This window comes from Bos indicus, chromosome 21, assembly GCF_029378745.1.
Source record: "Bos indicus isolate NIAB-ARS_2022 breed Sahiwal x Tharparkar chromosome 21, NIAB-ARS_B.indTharparkar_mat_pri_1.0, whole genome shotgun sequence".
In the NCBI taxonomy this organism is placed as follows: Eukaryota; Metazoa; Chordata; class Mammalia; order Artiodactyla; family Bovidae; genus Bos; species Bos indicus.
In genome coordinates this window covers 67,812,524-67,829,651 of record NC_091780.1, presented here as the reverse complement: position 1 = coordinate 67,829,651, position 17,128 = coordinate 67,812,524, and the positions used below count along the sequence as shown (strand labels likewise).

At 62.3% G+C, this 17,128-nt stretch overlaps 1 protein-coding gene across 1 annotated transcript; it reads right to left on the bottom strand.

The window, feature by feature from the left end:
* Window positions 1-1,079: 1,079 nt before the first annotated feature.
* Window positions 1,080-16,196, bottom strand: EXOC3L4 (exocyst complex component 3 like 4). Its single transcript, XM_019984029.2, has 12 exons — window positions 16,035-16,196; window positions 9,813-10,234; window positions 8,298-8,949; window positions 7,253-7,364; window positions 6,891-7,013; window positions 6,437-6,537; window positions 6,154-6,234; window positions 4,521-4,635; window positions 3,615-3,734; window positions 3,390-3,542; window positions 2,625-2,746; window positions 1,080-1,622 (listed from the first exon to the last, which is right to left on the bottom strand). The coding sequence occupies exons 2-12, from the start codon at window positions 10,216-10,218 to the stop codon at window positions 1,430-1,432; spliced, it is 2,178 nt and encodes a 725-aa protein (XP_019839588.2). The 5' UTR covers window positions 10,219-10,234; window positions 16,035-16,196; the 3' UTR covers window positions 1,080-1,429.
* Window positions 16,197-17,128: the final 932 nt, after the last annotated feature.

Here is a 17,128-nt window from a genome sequence, read left to right as displayed (position 1 = left end):
GCTGGCCAGGACCAAACCAGGGCAAGGCTTCCTGTGGCACGGCCCCTACCCGACCTCTGCCGGCCACCGGGCTGACTCGTGGGGTCAGGCTGGCCTGTCAGTCCCCTGCCGCTCCCAGGGAAAGAGGCACCCCTTGGATACCTGCCCGCCGCCCTGCCTGCTGTAGGACTTCAGGCCACCTGTGCTGGGGCCTGGCGTGAAGCAGCGCAGACCTCCATCCTGTGCTGGCCTCAGTTTCCCCACTGACACTAACGCTAGCTGCCAGCGTCAGCACTCACATGCCCCGCCCCCACCCCACCCCTGATCACTGGGCCTGGAACCCCAACCTCTCCTCTTCCTCCTTCCGGCCCCGTGCCTGGGCAGGCTGTGCCTGGCGCTTACTCCTGACCCTCCAGGATCCGTAGTGGGGAGGGTAGGGGAAAGGCAGCTGGTGCGGCCTCCCTCAGCGCCTCCCTGTCAATGCCCCATCTCAGAGCTCCGCTTTCCTGGAAAGCCCCAGGTTGCCAACGCAAACGGCGTTTCCTAGCAGGCTTGCCTGCAGGCTGGAGCCAAATTTCAAGGTCACGTGTTCGAGAGAGAAAGATGAAGAGGGAGGTTTGCAGGGGTCAGGCCGGAGTAAGCTCCTTGCAGCCTCACGTCCAGAGCCAGGACCTGCAGGGTCCACCCCTCCACACACTCACTCCAGGCTGACATTTGCCCTGCAGCAGCACACAACTTTCACTGCTGGGAAGTCCCTCGCACATCTAACCCAAATATCTCAAGCTGTAGAACAAGCTTTGGCCTTTCTTTATCTGCCAGGGTGCAGGCTTGCTTAGAACAGGACAGAGCAGTGCCCACCCCTGCGGGGCAAAGCTCACTAGGCACATGAGGCCAGGTCCCCTGGGGAACCGGGTTTGAAGTTTCTTTTGCTCTGTAACCACAGCGGTGGGCCTTCCCGGTTCAGACCTGCCTCAGTCTCCCCGTTGGTACAGTGGGCAGGAAAAGGGAGTCACCACGGAACCTCTGGCCGGCCCCTGGTGGGTGGGGACACAGACCTTCTGTCTGAAGTCAACTTGGCCCCGCCCCCCCTTAGAGAGATACCATTTTAATTCATGTTTATTTAAAAAATAAATACTCTGTTCTTCATTTTCACATTGGGGTGGTGCGAGACAGTTAGGTAGGGAGGCCTTCCCGGGTGGGCAGTACCAAAGGGAACTTCTGCGCCAAACCCTCCTCCAAATGCCTGGAATGCCTCTCAGGCTTGCTGGCATGCCTGGCATGACCTCCTCCTGGCCACCAGAAGGAGGAGGATGGACGGTCCACCACGGGGGGCTTCAGGCCTGGGGTTGGGCTGAGGCTGCCTTCCGGGTGTCCCAGCTTGGGGCTCGGTGCCAGGGGAAGGTGGCCGCCCTCCGTCCACCGGGGTCCGCCCCCTCGCAGGCCAGCAGCACTATATGCAGGTAACCAGCACGTCTATGGAGGTGGACAACTCGATCTCCTCGAAGAGCACGCGGCCCCCGGCGGCCCCGGAGCCGCCGGCCTTGGCCGCAGCCCTCAGCAGGGCCTGGGCATGGCGCAGGAAGTGCTGGTTCCGACGACGGCCCAGTCGGCGCAGCGCCAGGATGGCCAGCACGTGGTCCCGCCTGCAGAGACACGCAGGCCCCCGCTGTAGACTCGACAGCTACAGTGACACCCAGGACCCCAGGGCGAGGGGAACCCCGGGGCTCGGACTGGAAGCATTAGGGCACCCAGCATTCCTGGGGGGTGCCTGGGTCTTGAAGGGTGCAAAGACCGGCGGAGACGGGAAGAAGCAAGCCTGATGGGAACGGCCTCTGAGGCCCAGGCAGAGGTTCCGGAAACCTAGTGCGCTGAGGGAGGCAGCAGGGGGCCGCGATGCGGATGAGGCAATGACGGAGCGGGGACAGGCAGGGGAGTCAGAGCCGCCCCAGCCCAGCGGCAAGCAGACAGGCACGTGGGGGGTGGGAGGCTTGGCCCAGTGTGCCGCCCCTCCCGCCCCGAGCACCCCAAGGAGCTGGAAGCACTGTCTCCCAGCAAGGGAGGGCCGACCAGCCTGCACAGGGAAGCCCCGAAGGTCCAAAGGGGAACCTTCCGCCTATGCGCAGTTACTCTGAATCAAGGCCAAACAGACGGCACAGGCTGGGATCTGAGGATTCTCCGGTGGGGCGGGGCGGGGCAGGGGACCGGGAAGGGGCTTTCGGTAGCCTCCCCATCCTGGAATCTCCAAGGCCATGGAGAGATTCAGCTGGGATTTCCACGTGCGTGATGACTCAGCACCCCCTCAAACACACACCCTAGGATCAAAGCCTTCTTCCTCCTGGCAGGTGTCGGGGCTTCCAGAAAGGGCTTTCTCCCGGAGCTGGGGGCCTGTGCCTTCCCCTAAGACTCGCTGGAGGAAGGGCTCCGGCTCCCTTCAGACTCCAGGGACCACAAGAGCGAATGAGGACGGCGAGATTAGAACACCGGGGAAGGGCAGAGACGATCCCACCAGGGCCCCCACAGCCTGGGGGTCCGGGGCCCGCAGGTCGCGCCGCCCGCACCTGCGCACAGAGGCCGGGACTCGTCCGAGCCCCGCCGAGAGGCCCCTTCCCTGTCTCCCGTCTCCAGAACCAGCTCCGTGTACGAACCTGATGTCGGGGTAGCTTTTGATGAGCGTCTCCAGGTGCCGCCCTATGTCGTCTTTGTAAGTCTCGCCCAGTATGTCAGCCACGCACGGGATAGCCTGGCCCAGCCACGTGGCCTCGGAGCCCTGCGGAGACGCGGGCGCGGTGGGCCACCCTCGCCTCCAGCCCCCTTCCCGCCCCCACCTGCAGCCCCTCGGTTAGTGCCTGGTTTAGCCCTCCTGCAGCCACCACCGCGGCCCCACCAGGACCGCCTCCGGCCCCGCGGAAGGGGACGTGGCCCCGGCTCAGGATTCCTCTTCCCTCCCCAGGACACGGCGCAGAGGAGGTTTTCCGTGTCTGCTCAGGTGGGTGAGCCCAGATCCCGCGGGGAAGGCCTGCCTGGCATCAGACGGGGAGTCGGGGATCAGCGGCCCAGATGAAGGGTGTCTGTGTGGGGAGGACATGCCTGAGCTCGCTCTGCTGGGGGTGGGGTGGAGGAGAGGTCCGACACAGTCCCCACCCATCAGACGAGGCTGTGACCCTCATCCATCCCCTACACCGCCCACAAAGTACATGCAAATCAACGCAAATATATGCAACGTGTCCTCCCCACCTGGCCCTGCCCCGGCACGCGGAGAGTGGGGCGAACCGCACGCCAAAGCCCGCACACCGGGAGTCTCTTACAGGGGGCGAGATGAAACCAGACTGAGGGGGCGCTACTGGAGGGTCCGGGGGCTGGAGAACCCCCAAGAAGGCCAGCGCCCCGGGGCAGTTGGGCGATGCTCCTACCAAGCCCTGGAAGGTGCTGCTGATGGCCTGTGCCTCAAGGCCCATCTTCTGAGAGCCGCTCCGGCGGTCTGCACCCCGGAGCCGCTCGCGGGGTCTCAGGGCCTGCTCCAGGTACTCGCGGACAACATAGCGGTGCACCTCCTGCAGAGTCTCCTGAGGGGGGAAGCAGGGTCACAGGGAGGAGCCCTGGGCACACCCCCACCAGCACCCGCCCCCCCGCCATACCTGGGCCAGGGGTGGGGCCATGTGCTCCAGGAGGCCCGAGAAGGCCACCACCTTGTCCATGAGGGGCTGCAGCAGGTCCTGGGTCAGCCAGGCCTTGGTGCACAGGACCCTGAAGAGCGGCTGGGGGCAGAGGGGTGGGCAGTCTGCCAAGAGCTGACCCCCAGCACCCACTAGACCCTCCCCTGGGCACCCAGGGCATGGCTCCGGACAGGGGCGATTCAGGCCAAAGGTCGAGCTGGCATCCGAAAGAAAGTCTGGGGAGCTGACCCCCTTTTCTAGGGTATCTTGGGGACAGCCCCTCTCCTGGCTCTACACCTTTCCCTGAGACTGCCTCCTCCAGGCCCGGAGGCCCCGTGGGCAAAGTTGGAGTTTGAGCCTCTAGCCAGGCCTTGCCTCGGGAGTCCTGGGGGCGCCTTGAGGGGCTGGATGAGGTGCCATTCCCTGGATGCACCCTCTCTGAGGAGAGGGTCCTCAGAGAGTCTCAGAGTTTGTCTCTGAGAGGAGACTGAAAGCGTTAGTCGCTTAGTCATGTCTGACTCTTTGTGACCGCATGGACTGTAGCTCTGTCCATGGGATTCTCCAGGTAAGTATATTAAAGTGGGTTGCCATTCCCTTCTCCAGGGGATCTTCCTCATCCAGGGATGGAACCTGGGTGTCCTGCAATTATAGGTGGATTCTTTACCATTGAGCCACCAGAGAAGCCCAAGGAGAGTGAAGGACGAAGGTAATTGTTTCCCAACTGTTCTTGCTCAGCTGGGAATATGTCTGGGTTCCCTGCCTGCACCCGAAACACCACCCCAACACGCCCCTATGGTAAATGAGTGCTGTGACTTGGGTCCCAGGCTCAGGACACAGGGCGCACGTGCTGGGCTAGGAAAGTGGGGAGAGAAGGGCCCGCCCCCTCACCTGCACAGCGCCCTGCAAGCCCTGGAGCAGCCGCTTCTGAAAGGCACGGGCGGCAGCCCCCAGGGCCTTCTCCAGCTCTCCAAAGCTTTCCGGGAACTTGGCCAGAAGGTGAGTCCTGGGGAGGGGGAGGGGCCAGGAGGGGGCAAAGTGGGCAAGGGGTCACGGCCTGGCATACAGCCGTGAAGGCTGGGTGCCACCCCAGCTCCGATCACTCAGACTATAGTGTGAGGGGCAGCCCCCTGGGGCAGCACAGTGGAGAAGACCTGGGAGTGGTCACGTGAGGGGGCAGCACTGCACCTGGGAGCCGAGCACAGGGGGGTGGGCCAGGGAGTGTTCGAGGTCCCACCGCATGGCAGGGCCCCCCTGTGGCAGGGCTGAGCCAGACCTCCATCCCTCCTGGTGACAGAACAGTGCAGCACAGCCCTTCCTGGCCCAGAGGCCCTGCTCAGATGCTCGTGAGAGTCGCTCAGTCGTGTCCGACTCTTTGTGACCCCGTGACTGTAGCCCGCCAGGCTCCTCTGTCCACGGGGTTCTCCAGGCCAGAATACTGGAGTGGGTTTCCATTTGCTTCTCCAGAGGATCTTCCTGACCCGGGGATTGAACCCAGGTCTCCTACATTGCAGGTGGATTCCTTATCCTTTGAGCTCCCAGGGAAGCCCTTTGAGCCTCATAACTGCCTCTCCAAATATCACAATGTCCCCATTTCATCATTGAGGAGGCAGGGCTAGGCTCTCCCAGTTTGCAGGCCAGGGACACAGAAGTGAAATCTCTCAGTCGAGTCCAACTCTTGGTGACCCCATGGACTGTAGCTCGCCAGGCTCCTCCATCCATGGGATTTTCCTGGCAAGAGTACTCGAGTGGGTTGCCATTTCCTTCTCCAGAAAGACAGGCTAAGTTTCTACCAGGGGCTTGACCAGAGATGGCCTACACCAGAGTCCCCTGTGCCCAGGGCCAGCCTGGCACAGTCTAGGGACAAGAGTGTTAGAGATCCAGCGCCTTATCACGGTCGTGCTTTGGGTTCCCAGGTGCAGCAAGTACTGCCTGCGTGACCGAGGACCAGCGGCGATGCCTCTCTGAGCCCCCACACTGCAGTCCCGTCTGGCCGTGGGGACATCACACCATCAGCAGTAGCTGATGCATCTTCAGCTGGGGGACACTATGGCTTAGCCTGGGCTGAAGGCTCTGGCAGCCCACAGCGGAGGGCCACTGCCCCCTGAGGCAGAGGAACCCAGGCCCTGGCACCAGCAAAGCCCTGGGGATCGGGGGCCGAGGGGGAGTGTCAGGGAGGGCTTCCAAGAAGAGAGAGGGTCCCTAAAAGGAAGAAGGCTGAGCGGGATGAAGGGAGGAGAGCATGGAGCCCTGTGTGGCAAGGATGAGCTGGGCAAGGGTGGCTGGAACCTTGGCCTCTGCTCAGCCCTGAAGCTCCCCGCGTCCCTGCCAGGGCCTCAGCTCTGCGGGGCCAAGGGAGGACCCTACAGCGGGGACAGGGGCGGGGACGAGCACGGAGAGGGGGTCCCCTCCGGAGGCCTCCAGGCAAGGCCTCCAAGGGGCCGCAGGGTCGGTGTCTGCGTCGCGGTTCCCAGGGCTCTCTCGCCCCCTGCCGGTCGCGCTGGGCACCGCGGGACAAACCCACCTGAGCTCCTGGCAGGCATTGATGCTGGCGCACAGGTTAGGCTCGCTCACCGCCCCCGATTCCAGAAAAGCCTTTTCGTACCTGGGGAGCGGGGTACGCAGGGGCCTTGGAGACTCTCCCTGGCTGCTAAGACCCCGAGTCCGCCCTCCAGGCTTCTCCCTCCCAGTTGTCCAGAGTCTCGGATTCCGAGGAAACAGGATGGGTGGGTTCCTCCCCAGGGACAACCAGTGTCCACACCCTGGCCACCCCACCCACCACATCCCGGCCCAGGATTCGCCCGCACTTTTGCAGGAAGAGCCCCAGCGCCCGGGCGCAGATCCCCAACGTGGTGGCCTCCAGCTCTGCGGAGATGGCGCCGGCCGCCTTCACATGCTCCGCCACTAGCTGCGAACGAGCGCGTCTGAGCCCTGGGTCCCGATGGCCCCAGCGCCCACCTCGTGGCGGAGGGACATCTCCACCCTCCTCGCTCTGCCTCCCCGTCTCGGCTCTGACTTCCAGGGGCCCCGATTTCCCAGGGGTCAGCCCTCCCAGCTCCGCACACCCACAGGGTCCCCCCCGCTAAGCTGGGAGCTGTGGCCTTGCTCTCCCAGCTTGGCTATGAGACCCGAGGACCTCTGACCGCGTCCCCACGTGGGGCCTCAGGCTCCTGTCCGATGGGGAGAGGCAGTTGTGACTGTGACTTTTAGGAGAGTCTCCACTGCCCGAGGCCCAAACACACATCTTTCCCTCCAGCGCACCATGCAGACGTCGAAGGACAGCGACGTGTGGTAGAGGCCCTGCAGCACTTCGGGGGCGTCCGCAGCCGCCCAGCGACTCTGCTCCAGCTGCAGGATGCCATTGAAGCAGCTTGAGATTTTGGTCTGTAGGGCCAGGGAAGGGGCCACGGTGAGTGAGACCCTCCCAGGAGGGAGGCCCCCCCTACCTCCAGGCTCTAAGGCGCGCCCTTAGAGACAAGGGCACCCCTGCCAGGACACAGGCCCATGCACGAGGCCGCAGGGCGCAGAGAGGCTCGGGCCCTGGGCACTGCGCCTCCCTAGCCTGCTGGCATTGACCACCCTCTACCTGGACCCCGCCCCCTCCGGCCCGGCCCCGGTCTCACCTCCAGGAAGCTGGTGTAGTCGTCCTCCAGTCGGGCCCACACTTCCGGTGCCAGGAGCGGGGGCAGCGGCTCCGAGGGCAGAGCCTGGTCCTGGGAGCCCAGGAAATCAGGACTGGAAGGCAGGGCGGGGCCTGAAGGTCGGGGCGGGACTCTGATGCCACTGCGGCTGCCCCCACTGCCCTCTGCCTTGGCTCAAAGCCTAAGGCCATCGCTGTGAGGCCCAGAATCTGGGATTCCATTCACACGCCTGGCCCGCCACCCCGCCCTCCAGGATTCCGTGCCAAACGCCCCTCCGCCCAACTTCCCACCTCAGGATTTCCTGGCTAAGCAGTCAGCGGAGCGTGCCCCGAAAGCATAAAGATGGCAGTCCGGATGGACCTCCACCAGCTTGCTTCGGGAGTGACCTCCACCCTCACGCTCGGGTTCACCCAAGATTGAGCTCTAAACGTCCCCAGGATCTTGCAGTTCTGGATCCAGCTAGGATCCAGCCCACACCGGGGCGGGTGCCTGTCTGCAGCCACACAGAATATTAAGGAGCCCAGCACTTTGGCGCCCCCTCCAACTGCCCGTCTGCCTGGGGAGTTGGGGAGCGCTCAGGGGCACGGGCGACCCACCCCATCACCTTCTGCACAGCCCTGAACCGAGGTGTCCATCCAAAGCAAGAGTGGGGGTGAAAGCCAGCCCTCAAGGAGCGCGGTGAGCCCGTGGTTGTGTTCAGCCTGGAGGAGGCGCCCTTGGCCAGTTCACTCAAAGGCCCCACGTGGACTAGGGGGGACTCACTGGGCTCACCGCCTCGGAAGCAACCCCGCCCGGAACGCTTTCCAGCTTCGGAACCCGAGAGGGAGAGCACCAGGGTCTGGGATGGGGAAGAGAGAATGTCAAAGGGCTCCCGGATCGGATCTTGGGTGCCTAACAGCCAGCACTCTCCTGGGGAGGAAAAGGTGCCCTGTGCCCTTCAGAGCAGGTTCCTGAAGGCTTCGCGCGCGGGCAGTGCCAGCCCCTCCTTGCCCTCGCCCCACCCCGCGGCCTCCGGCCCGGGCTTCACCTGCTGTAGACGTTGGCGACCCAGTCCAGCAGCACGTAGAGCTGCTCGCAGCCGCGGGCGTCGTGCGCGAGCTCCTGGAGGCGCCTGGCCACCGCGCCGTGGAAGGCACGCAGGTAGGCCTCCCACGCCGGGAAGCCGGCGGCCGCGTAAGCGGGGTGCACCTCCCGCTGCACCTTCTGCAGGTCGCGGCGAACCAAAGCGCCGAGTTCGGCCAGGAGCCGCGCCAAGTCGGGGGCAGCATCGGCCGCCCCCGGGGCCTCCCCCGCGCCCGCCTGCCGCACGCGCTCCTCCGCGCTCCGCCGCACGGCGTCCTCCCAGTACTGGCGCCAGCGGCGCGGCGTGCGCAGAAAGTCGCCGTCTGCGGGGGGCTCCGGGTGGGCCTCCTCTTCCGCGCGCACCACTCGGGCCAGTTCCTCGAGCGCGGCCGCGTCCACGCCATCCGGGCCCAGCGTCTCGCGCACGATAGCGCCGATCTCCGCGGCCAGCCCGTCGTAGTGCAGGCACACGTCCATGGCACGCCGCGCGAAGCCCGTGGGGTCCTGCTGGAAGGTGCACGAGGCTTTCTCGGCCACTAGCCCCGTCTCCAGGTGCCGCAGCTGCTCGAAGGCAGCCAGGAGTTGCCGCTCAGAGATGAGGTCGGCCACGGATGTGCCTTTTGCAAGGTCGGGCGAGAAGAGGGCCAGTGAAGGGGGCGCTCCAGGTAGGCCTGTCGGCCCCGACCCTACACACCCCGGGCTGGGCTGCCTGGCTCCAGAGCGCTACGGAAGGCCTGCTCCAGGAGCAAGGGACCCGACTGCCCTATGTCCTTCGGAATTGCCTTTGAAGAGGCAGATCCCAGGTCCCAAGCCTGGTTCAGATCGTGCCTGGGATGGGTCCTACCTCCCCTTGCCTTCAGCCCCTACATCAGCCACTGCTCCCTGCATGGAGCTGGACCTGGTGGCCTCCAGCGCAGTCCTGACTCAGGTCCTGTGGCGCCAGAGCTCGGGCTGGGCGTGCCCTTGGATGCCCAGGCTCCTGCCCGCGGTGTCCAGCTTCAGCCTTTCTTGTTCCCCGCTCTGGGCCAGCCTCCACCCCCGGGAGACCTCCACCTTCGCCTGCACGCCCTTTTCAGGGCTCATGTCCTGGGTGGCCCCCTAATCTCGCCTCCGGAGGGTCACAGGCACCCTCCGTGATCCTGTGATCTGACTGGGCCAGTGCCTTGTCCACCAGTCCGGTTTGGCCAGGAGCCAGGCTGTGGAAGCCCATGGAGTTCTGGGGCCCTGCAGATCTGGGTTCAAATCTCATTTTTCCACTTCCCAGCTGTGAGACGTGAGGCAAGTTACTTAACCTCTCTGAGCCTCACTTTTCTCCACTGCCCATGTTGAAACGCTGGAAGAATTTTACCCTGCAGTTGTGCCGGGGCAGGGGTTTGGAGTGGCTGGGGAGGGTAACCCATCAAGAAGCCTGGGCCCCGCCCCCACCTCTCTGGCCTTGGTTTCCTCCTCTGCTCAGTGAGGGGGGTTGGGGAGCCCTCACCTTCGGCTTCCGCAGGCCCCTCCCGCGTGGACGACCGCCGGCTAACACCTTCCTTGGCCTTGGAGGACCCCTTCCTGCCGCAGGCCGGCCCTGGCTCCGAGGTCGACCCGGTCTGGTCCCCGGCAGGGCCGTTGTCTGGAGTGCGCCGCAAAGACCCGAACAGGAAGCGGCCGCTGAGCCTGAGCAGCCTTGCATCCCCCCGAGGGGCTCGAACCGAGGCCCGTTGGCTTGCTCTCGAGAAGGCCCGCCGCAAGGTGCCCAGGCCAGGCCTGGAGCCCTCGTGCCCGGCGCCGGGCGCGTCCTCGCTACTCGCCCGCCGGGCGCCCTGGGCTGGGGTGTGCGGCTCCGCCGGCTCCTGGGGGCGGTGCGGCTCCGGCCCAGAGGCCTCTGTCTGCGGCAACGGCATCTTGGCGGCAGCGGAGCTGGGGGTGAAAGGGAAGCTCAGGAAGCCGGGGCGGGGTGGCTGTGGGGCGACCAGTCTCCGGGAGCACACACCGAAACCCCATGAGATCCCGGGGGGCGTGTGGGGGCCCAGGCGCTGGTCAGGGAAGCTTCCCCCTGCCTCCCCGGGCCAGAGGTGACCCCAAAGCTGTCAAAAGGAACTGTCACCAGGCAGCTTCCGTGGCCTGAGCCGTCTTTGTGCCAGGATGCAGCTACTTCTGCAGACACGGCGGACAGCTACTTCTATCAGGAAGCCTCCCCTGACACCATTTTCCATGACGGTCTCCCCTGAGTACCCACCCGCGCTGGGTCTGCCAGGCCAGACCCTCCCACCAGAGCTGGAGAGGGAAACAAAGCTGCAGATTCTGGGTCTCAGCCCAGCCCGCAGCCCACAGTCCCCAGAGTGGGCCCAGCAACCACGTCCAGGGCTTCCTGAACCATGAGTCCTGAGGCCTAGCGGGTCCACCCCCTCCACAGCCCCTTCATGCCCCCCTCACTCCTCAGCTCACCCCCTTTCAGCCATCAGGCTCACTGCTTCTGCTCAAAGCGGAGCTCAACGGCCCCCAAGGAGGACGTCCACCCCTTTCCCTGGGTGTCCCAGCACTGGACGGGGGTGGGGTCAGGCTGGAGGGGGCTGGCCCAGGCCACCAGGGGCTTATCGGGGCCTTGCAGCCCACAAGGAAGGCTGTGGGAGGGGCCATGGTTCTATATTTAACCAGGGGCTGGAGGCTCCCAACTCTCTTCCCCGATGCCCCCCGTGTAGAGGACAGGGAGGGGGTCTCCAGGGCGTGCGGGCCTGGGCGCAGGGCCCTCACCACCGCCAGGCTGCCCCAGGCTCCGCTCACTCCCCACCCCCTTTCAGCCCCACCTGGCTGTTGGGGAAAAAGAAGAGAAACTTCTTGGCCTGCTGGGACCTCCCACCCACCCCACTGTGTAAAGACAAGTTGAAGGTGGTGGGGGCCAGCAAGTTCTCACTTCAGTCCAAGGAACTAGGGCCCAAAAGAGGGCAGGACCTGCTGAAATCACTGACCAACCAGAGGCTGAGCACCCCTCTTCCCCCGGCCACCCCCACCACGGGGACAAAGGCCAGGCTGGAGCCAGCACCTGAGCCTTGGGTGATATTGGGCTGGAGCGGCCTCTCCCCAGGCCCCGGTGTGCCTGGGGTGATTGACACCAGGACGGGCAGGGCCCAGCCCCTAACCCACCCCCCTCCCCGCACCTGCCAGCAAGATGTCTGTCCAGGGGACAGACATGCAGGGGGTCACTGAGGCCTACCTTCCTCTCCCAGAGGCGGCTGAGCAGCTGGAAGGAGGCTGCCCGGAGGGAGGGGCCGGCCCAGGTGCTCCATGCGGGCCTTATCAGCCCCGCCCCGGCCACAGGTCCTGGTTCTCCCAGATGCCAGGACTCAGGGACCGTGCCCTCAGATCAGCCCCAACACAGCAGGGAGCATCGTGCCAGCGGCCGTCTGTCTCCCCCGCCCCCACCCTCCACCGTGCCCCCCAGCGCCCAGCAGGGGCAGGAGTGGTGATGCAGGATCCATTCCAGCCGGGCCCAGCCTGCCCCGCTCTGGGCTCTGTCTCCAGGGAGTGTGGGGGCAGGACGAGCCAGACTACCTTGGTTGGCAAGAGCTCACACTTAGTAAGCACCTACTGTATGCTCAGTCCAATGCCTGGCACGTGTCAGATCTCCATGACAACAAAGTGACAGGGTGTCATTCACCTCACTTCATAGATAAGGGAACAGGCTCAGAGAGGGGCAGGGTCTTGCCTTAAGCCACACAGCTCAGGGGCGGGGAGTCAGGATCAGCCCAGATCTGGCTAGGAAGCTGGGAGCAGAGGCTGAACCCTGTCTCCCAGTACCAGCAGCCCAGCATTGCTGCCCAGGGAACCCTTTCTCCTGGCAGAGGGTCCGAAGGTGGGCAGGCTGCCAGATGCCAGGAGTGGCATCAGACTTGATTTCTCCCAGGAAGCTGAGGGGAAAATTCTGGGGGAAGAGGGGCAGCTGCCGGCTGGGTCTCACGGGAGGTAACAGAGGCAAAGACTTGAAACCCAGCCACCCTGCCTGACCACCTCGTCCCAAAGCCCATCCAGGGCCCCCTGGTGTTCCTCTGCCCCCTGCTCCCCGAATCCTGCTTCAGCAGCTTCCCAAGTCATTCTTGACCTTCACGAGGCACAAGTCAATCAGGTCACTCTCCTGCTTTAAACCCTTCCGTGGCTCCCCACAGCCTGGCATTTGAAGCCCCCTCGCCCCCCATCATGGTCTGTACTTCTTCCAGCCTCACTCCTGGGCCTCCTGGGCCTGCACCCAGCCAGCCTCCCAGCTTCTGCTCAGGCAGATCTTTCTCCCAGCCTCTCCCTCTGCTCCCCACAGCTAACCTGGATTTCAGAAGCTGGGGTGCAGTTGCCTCCACCTCCGAGCAGTCCTTGGGCTGTTCTGTACCACCTGCCTGCTCATCAGGCCCCCGGACTGGCCCCCTGGTGATGGGGCCTCCTCACTGGCCTGGGGACCTCTGTCCATCCACCCCTCCGTCTCCCCGGAGGCAGCCTGCGGGGGCAGTGAGCCTTCAGTGTGAGGGTCACCCCTGCCTGTGCGGGCCCTCTCGGGCATCAGGCTGGTGTCTTCTGGGCTGCAGACTCCCTGCTGACTCTGCCGTGGCCCCTGTCCCGGTCCTGCCTCCCCACCCATGGGGCCTCTTCCTGGTTGTCTTTCTCTCTGTTCTGTTGCCCTGAGTGTTCAGAGGCCCTGGCCCCTGCACCTTGGCCTCAGCTTCAAGAGCCAGGAGACGCAGGCCTGGGCTGTGCCCTGAGGCCCATGTTCTCCAGGTCAGGGCATCGCGCCCACTGCAGGGCCAGGAGCTCCTGTCCCGGTCCTGCCTCCCCACCCATGGGGCCTCTTCCTGGTTGTCTTTCTCTCTGTTCTGTTGCCCTGAGTGTTCAGAGGCCCTGGCCCCTGCACCTTGGCCTCAGCTTCAAGAGCCAGGAGACGCAGGCCTGGGCTGTGCCCTGAGGCCCATGTTCTCCAGGTCAGGGCATCGCGCCCACTGCAGGGCCAGGAGCAGGTGTGGGAGCACCACCCAGAGGCCATGCTTACTGGAAGCTCCCACCTGAGGCCACCCTGTCTGTGACCAAGTCAGGTCTGGGCTCCCCTCAGCACTGGGTATTTCCACCCCAGCTTCCCCCTGCTTTTCCCAGGCCTGCCCTCCTATAGCGGCCCCTCCCAGGTATCCCATCGCAGTCCCAATCTTGCCACCTCCCCAGGGCCTGGGCCAGCACCCCATCCTTCAAAGCTCCAAAGTAGCCAGCTGGGGCAGAGGACGGCGTCTCCCTTGTACCTCCCCCATCACCTGGTCACAGGTCCTAACTGTACTCCTTCCTAGACCCCCTGGATTCCATCTCCTTAGAGGGGTCGGGGGTCTTGCCAGAATATAAACCTCCCTTAAAGCCCTTCTCTGCTGTGTAAGATTCTTCTGAAATAAGGAAGAAGACAAGCATGTGTGTTCTGAGGGCATTCAACATTTGCCTAGAAGAACTAGTTAAGTCAATAAGGCAAGAAAAATGAATAAGAGGTATAAATATTGGGAAGGACCTGATGAGAATGTCATTATTTGGAGGTGCTATGATTACCTGCTTAGAAATAGCTTTCTGAAACTCCAGAAAAGCCTATTTTCAAAAAGTTCTTAACAGGACATGGAACAATGGACTGGTTCAAAATTGGGAAAGGAGTACGTCAAGGCTGTATATTGTCAACCTGCTTATTTAATGTCTAAGCAGAGTCCATCGTGTGAAATGCTGGGCTGGATGAAGCACAACTGGAATCAAGATTGTTGGGAGAAATATCAATAAACTCAGCTAAGCAGATGATACCACCCTTATGGCAGAAAGTGAAGAGGAACTAAAGAGTCTCTTGATGAAGGTGAAAGAGAATGACAAAACTGGCTTAAAATTCAGCATTCAAAAAATGAAGATCATGCCATCCAGTTCTATCACTTCATGGCAAATAGATGGGGAGAATGGAAACAGCAACAGTCTATTTTCTTGGGCTTCAATATCACTGCAGATGGTGACTGTAGCCGTGTAATTAAAAAACTCTTGGTCCTTGGAAGAAAAGCTATGACAAACCTAGACAGCATATTAAAAAGCAGAGACATTACTTTGCTGACAATTGTCTGTATACTCAAAGCTATGACTTTTCCAGTAGTCATGTATGGATGTGAGAGTTGGACCACAAAAAAGGCTGAGTGCCGAAGAATCGATGCTTTTGAACTGTGGTGTTGGAGAAGACTCTTGAGTCCCTTGGACTGTAAGGAGATCAAAACCAGTGAATCCTAACGGAAATCAATCATGAATGATTTTTGAAAGGACTGATGCTGAAGGTGAAGTTCCAGTACTTTGGCCACCTGATGCAAAGAGTTGACTCATCAGAAAAGACCCTGATGCTGGGAAAGATTGAAGGCAGGAGGAGAAGGGGACGACAGAGGATGAGATAGTTGGATGGCATCACGGACTCAACGGACATAAATCTGAGAAACTCCAGGAGATGGTGAAGGACAGGGAGGCCTGGCGTGCTGCGGTCCATGGGGTGGCAGAGTCGGACACGACTGAGCGACTGAACAACAACAAAAGGGCACGTAAAAGCCTTCCCTTCTTGAGGCTTTCCTGGTAGCTCAGTGGGAGAGAATCCACCTGCCAACGCAAGAGAGATGGCTTCGATCCCTGATCCGGCAAGATCCCATATGCTGCGGGGCAACTGAGCCCTTGCACCCCAACTATTGAGCCTGTGCTCCAGAGCCCCGAACGGCAGGTACTGAAGCCCGCGTGCCTAGAACCTGTGCTCCACTGAGATGAGAGAGGCCTGCCCTCCACAACGAGCGCAGCCCCCACTGGCCAGAAACAGAGAAGCCCTGCAGCAGTGACGACCCAGCATAGCCAAAAACAAATAAATACCAACTTTAAAGAGGCTTCCCTTAATACGGCAACCAGATAGAACCCTTGTCCCCACCCCCCGCTGCCTTCCCCCTCAGGAGAAGCACACGCTCCTCCTTAGCTCGGCATTCAAGGCCGTACCTGGCCCCTCCAGTTTCTTCTACTCTCTCTCACTCACTGGCTCACCCACTCTGATCACTCGGATACACTCACGTGTCCTCCGCACCTTTGTACAGACTGTCTTCTCTGCCAACAGTGACCTCACCCTCACCTTCTCCAGCTGCTTCGCGGCTGCTTCACGGCTCAGCTCAGGTGGCTCCTCCGGCAAGAAGCCTTCCCCGACTCCCTGAGCCCCAGACCACAGTCAGGACCTCCTGCTCCGCGCCTGGTTCCTGACCTGCGCATGCCTCCTCCCATGACGGAGGGGCACTTCCAGGGTCGGGGGCATCTTCCCCTTGACCAGGAGCCCCCCAGGGCAGGGAGTGGGCCTGACCCAGCGTCCAACCATGGCAGGTGCCCAAGGAACACAGATAAGCAGTTTCATGTAGGCGCATCCGCCCTTGGGTGTGCAGCCACTTCTGTGACTGGTGTCCCCTGGGGTGTGTGCCTCAGCGGGTCTGTGAGTGGCTGTGTACGTGCGTGTCCCTCTGTCTGCGTGTCTCCATGTCCCTGTCTGTCTGCTTCTATGTGTGTGTGCGTGTTCACTGTGACTTGAGCTGGCATTCTGGTCTGGGCTCTAAGCTGAAGCCGTTAGCCTGGAAGGCCACCGGCAGAACCGGAATTTTCCCTAAGCCCTTGAATCCCCGCCTCCTGCGCACAACACCCCAGAGGCCCTCCTCCTCTACCTGCGTGGACATACCTGCCGGGTGAGTAGACGCTGGGCCCCAGGCAGAGCAGGGCCACCAGGAGAAGCCGGCGGGGCCGGGCCCTCAGAGCGGGACCCGGGCGATGGGGCCTCTGGAGCAGCCAGGGGGACTGACCGACGGCTGGGGCTTTCCAGCTGCGGTCACACCGGCCGGCCCCCGCCCCACCCCCAGCCCCACCCCACCACGAGCCCTGCTTTCACTTTCAGATGTCCTCCCCCCTGCCCCCCACCCCCCGCCCTGCTCAGAGGCAATAAGGCCAACCTTTGATTCCTGCAGCAGTGGGGAGCCCAGCCCAAGCTCAGGTCAGGGGCCCTGGTGGCTGTCGGCTTAAAAAATATTCACAGCCTAGAAGTTGAGAGTTGCATGCCATTTGGTGGGAAGTTCTAGGACTTCAAGCCTGGGAGGCAGCACATCAACTACCCTGAGAGAACTGCTCCGAGGAGGGGAGCGGGGGACTGGTTATATTGAAGTTTCGCAATGAAAGGTGGTAGTCTGAACACCAATAGACTATTGTCAAAGAAAACCAGATATCCCAAGTCACGGACTTCGGCACTTTTCTGTGTGTGGGAAGACGAAAGAGTCTGTCACTGAAATCACTCCTTTCATTGCACCTCAGCTGCCAGGGCCGGTCCTCTGCATCTTCACATCCTGAGCTTCCTTCCTTTTCTCAGGACTCACCGTCGCGGGTGGCTGTCGCCTGACAGCTGTAGGCTAGACAGCAGGTATTTTTCTCCCTCCTCTGTCCCCTTAGGGCTCACAGGTTCACACTGAAGGGCTGCAACCGCTGTCGACTGTGACACCCTGTTTACTGATACAACAGGAAGTACTCCATTGCTCCTTCCATGGCTCAGTGGTAAAGTTGCCAATGCAGGCGACACTTGTTCAATCCCTGGGTCAGAAAGATCCCCTGGAGAAGGAAACGGCAACTCGCTCCAGTATTCTTGCCTGGGAAATCCCATGGACAGAGGAGCCTGGCAGGCTATAGTCCCTGGGGTTGCAAAAGGGTTGGACACAACTTAGTGACTAAACAACAGCAATTTCTCAGGGTAAAGGAGAGGATGAGGGGGCAGCACTCTGGGGTCTGTAG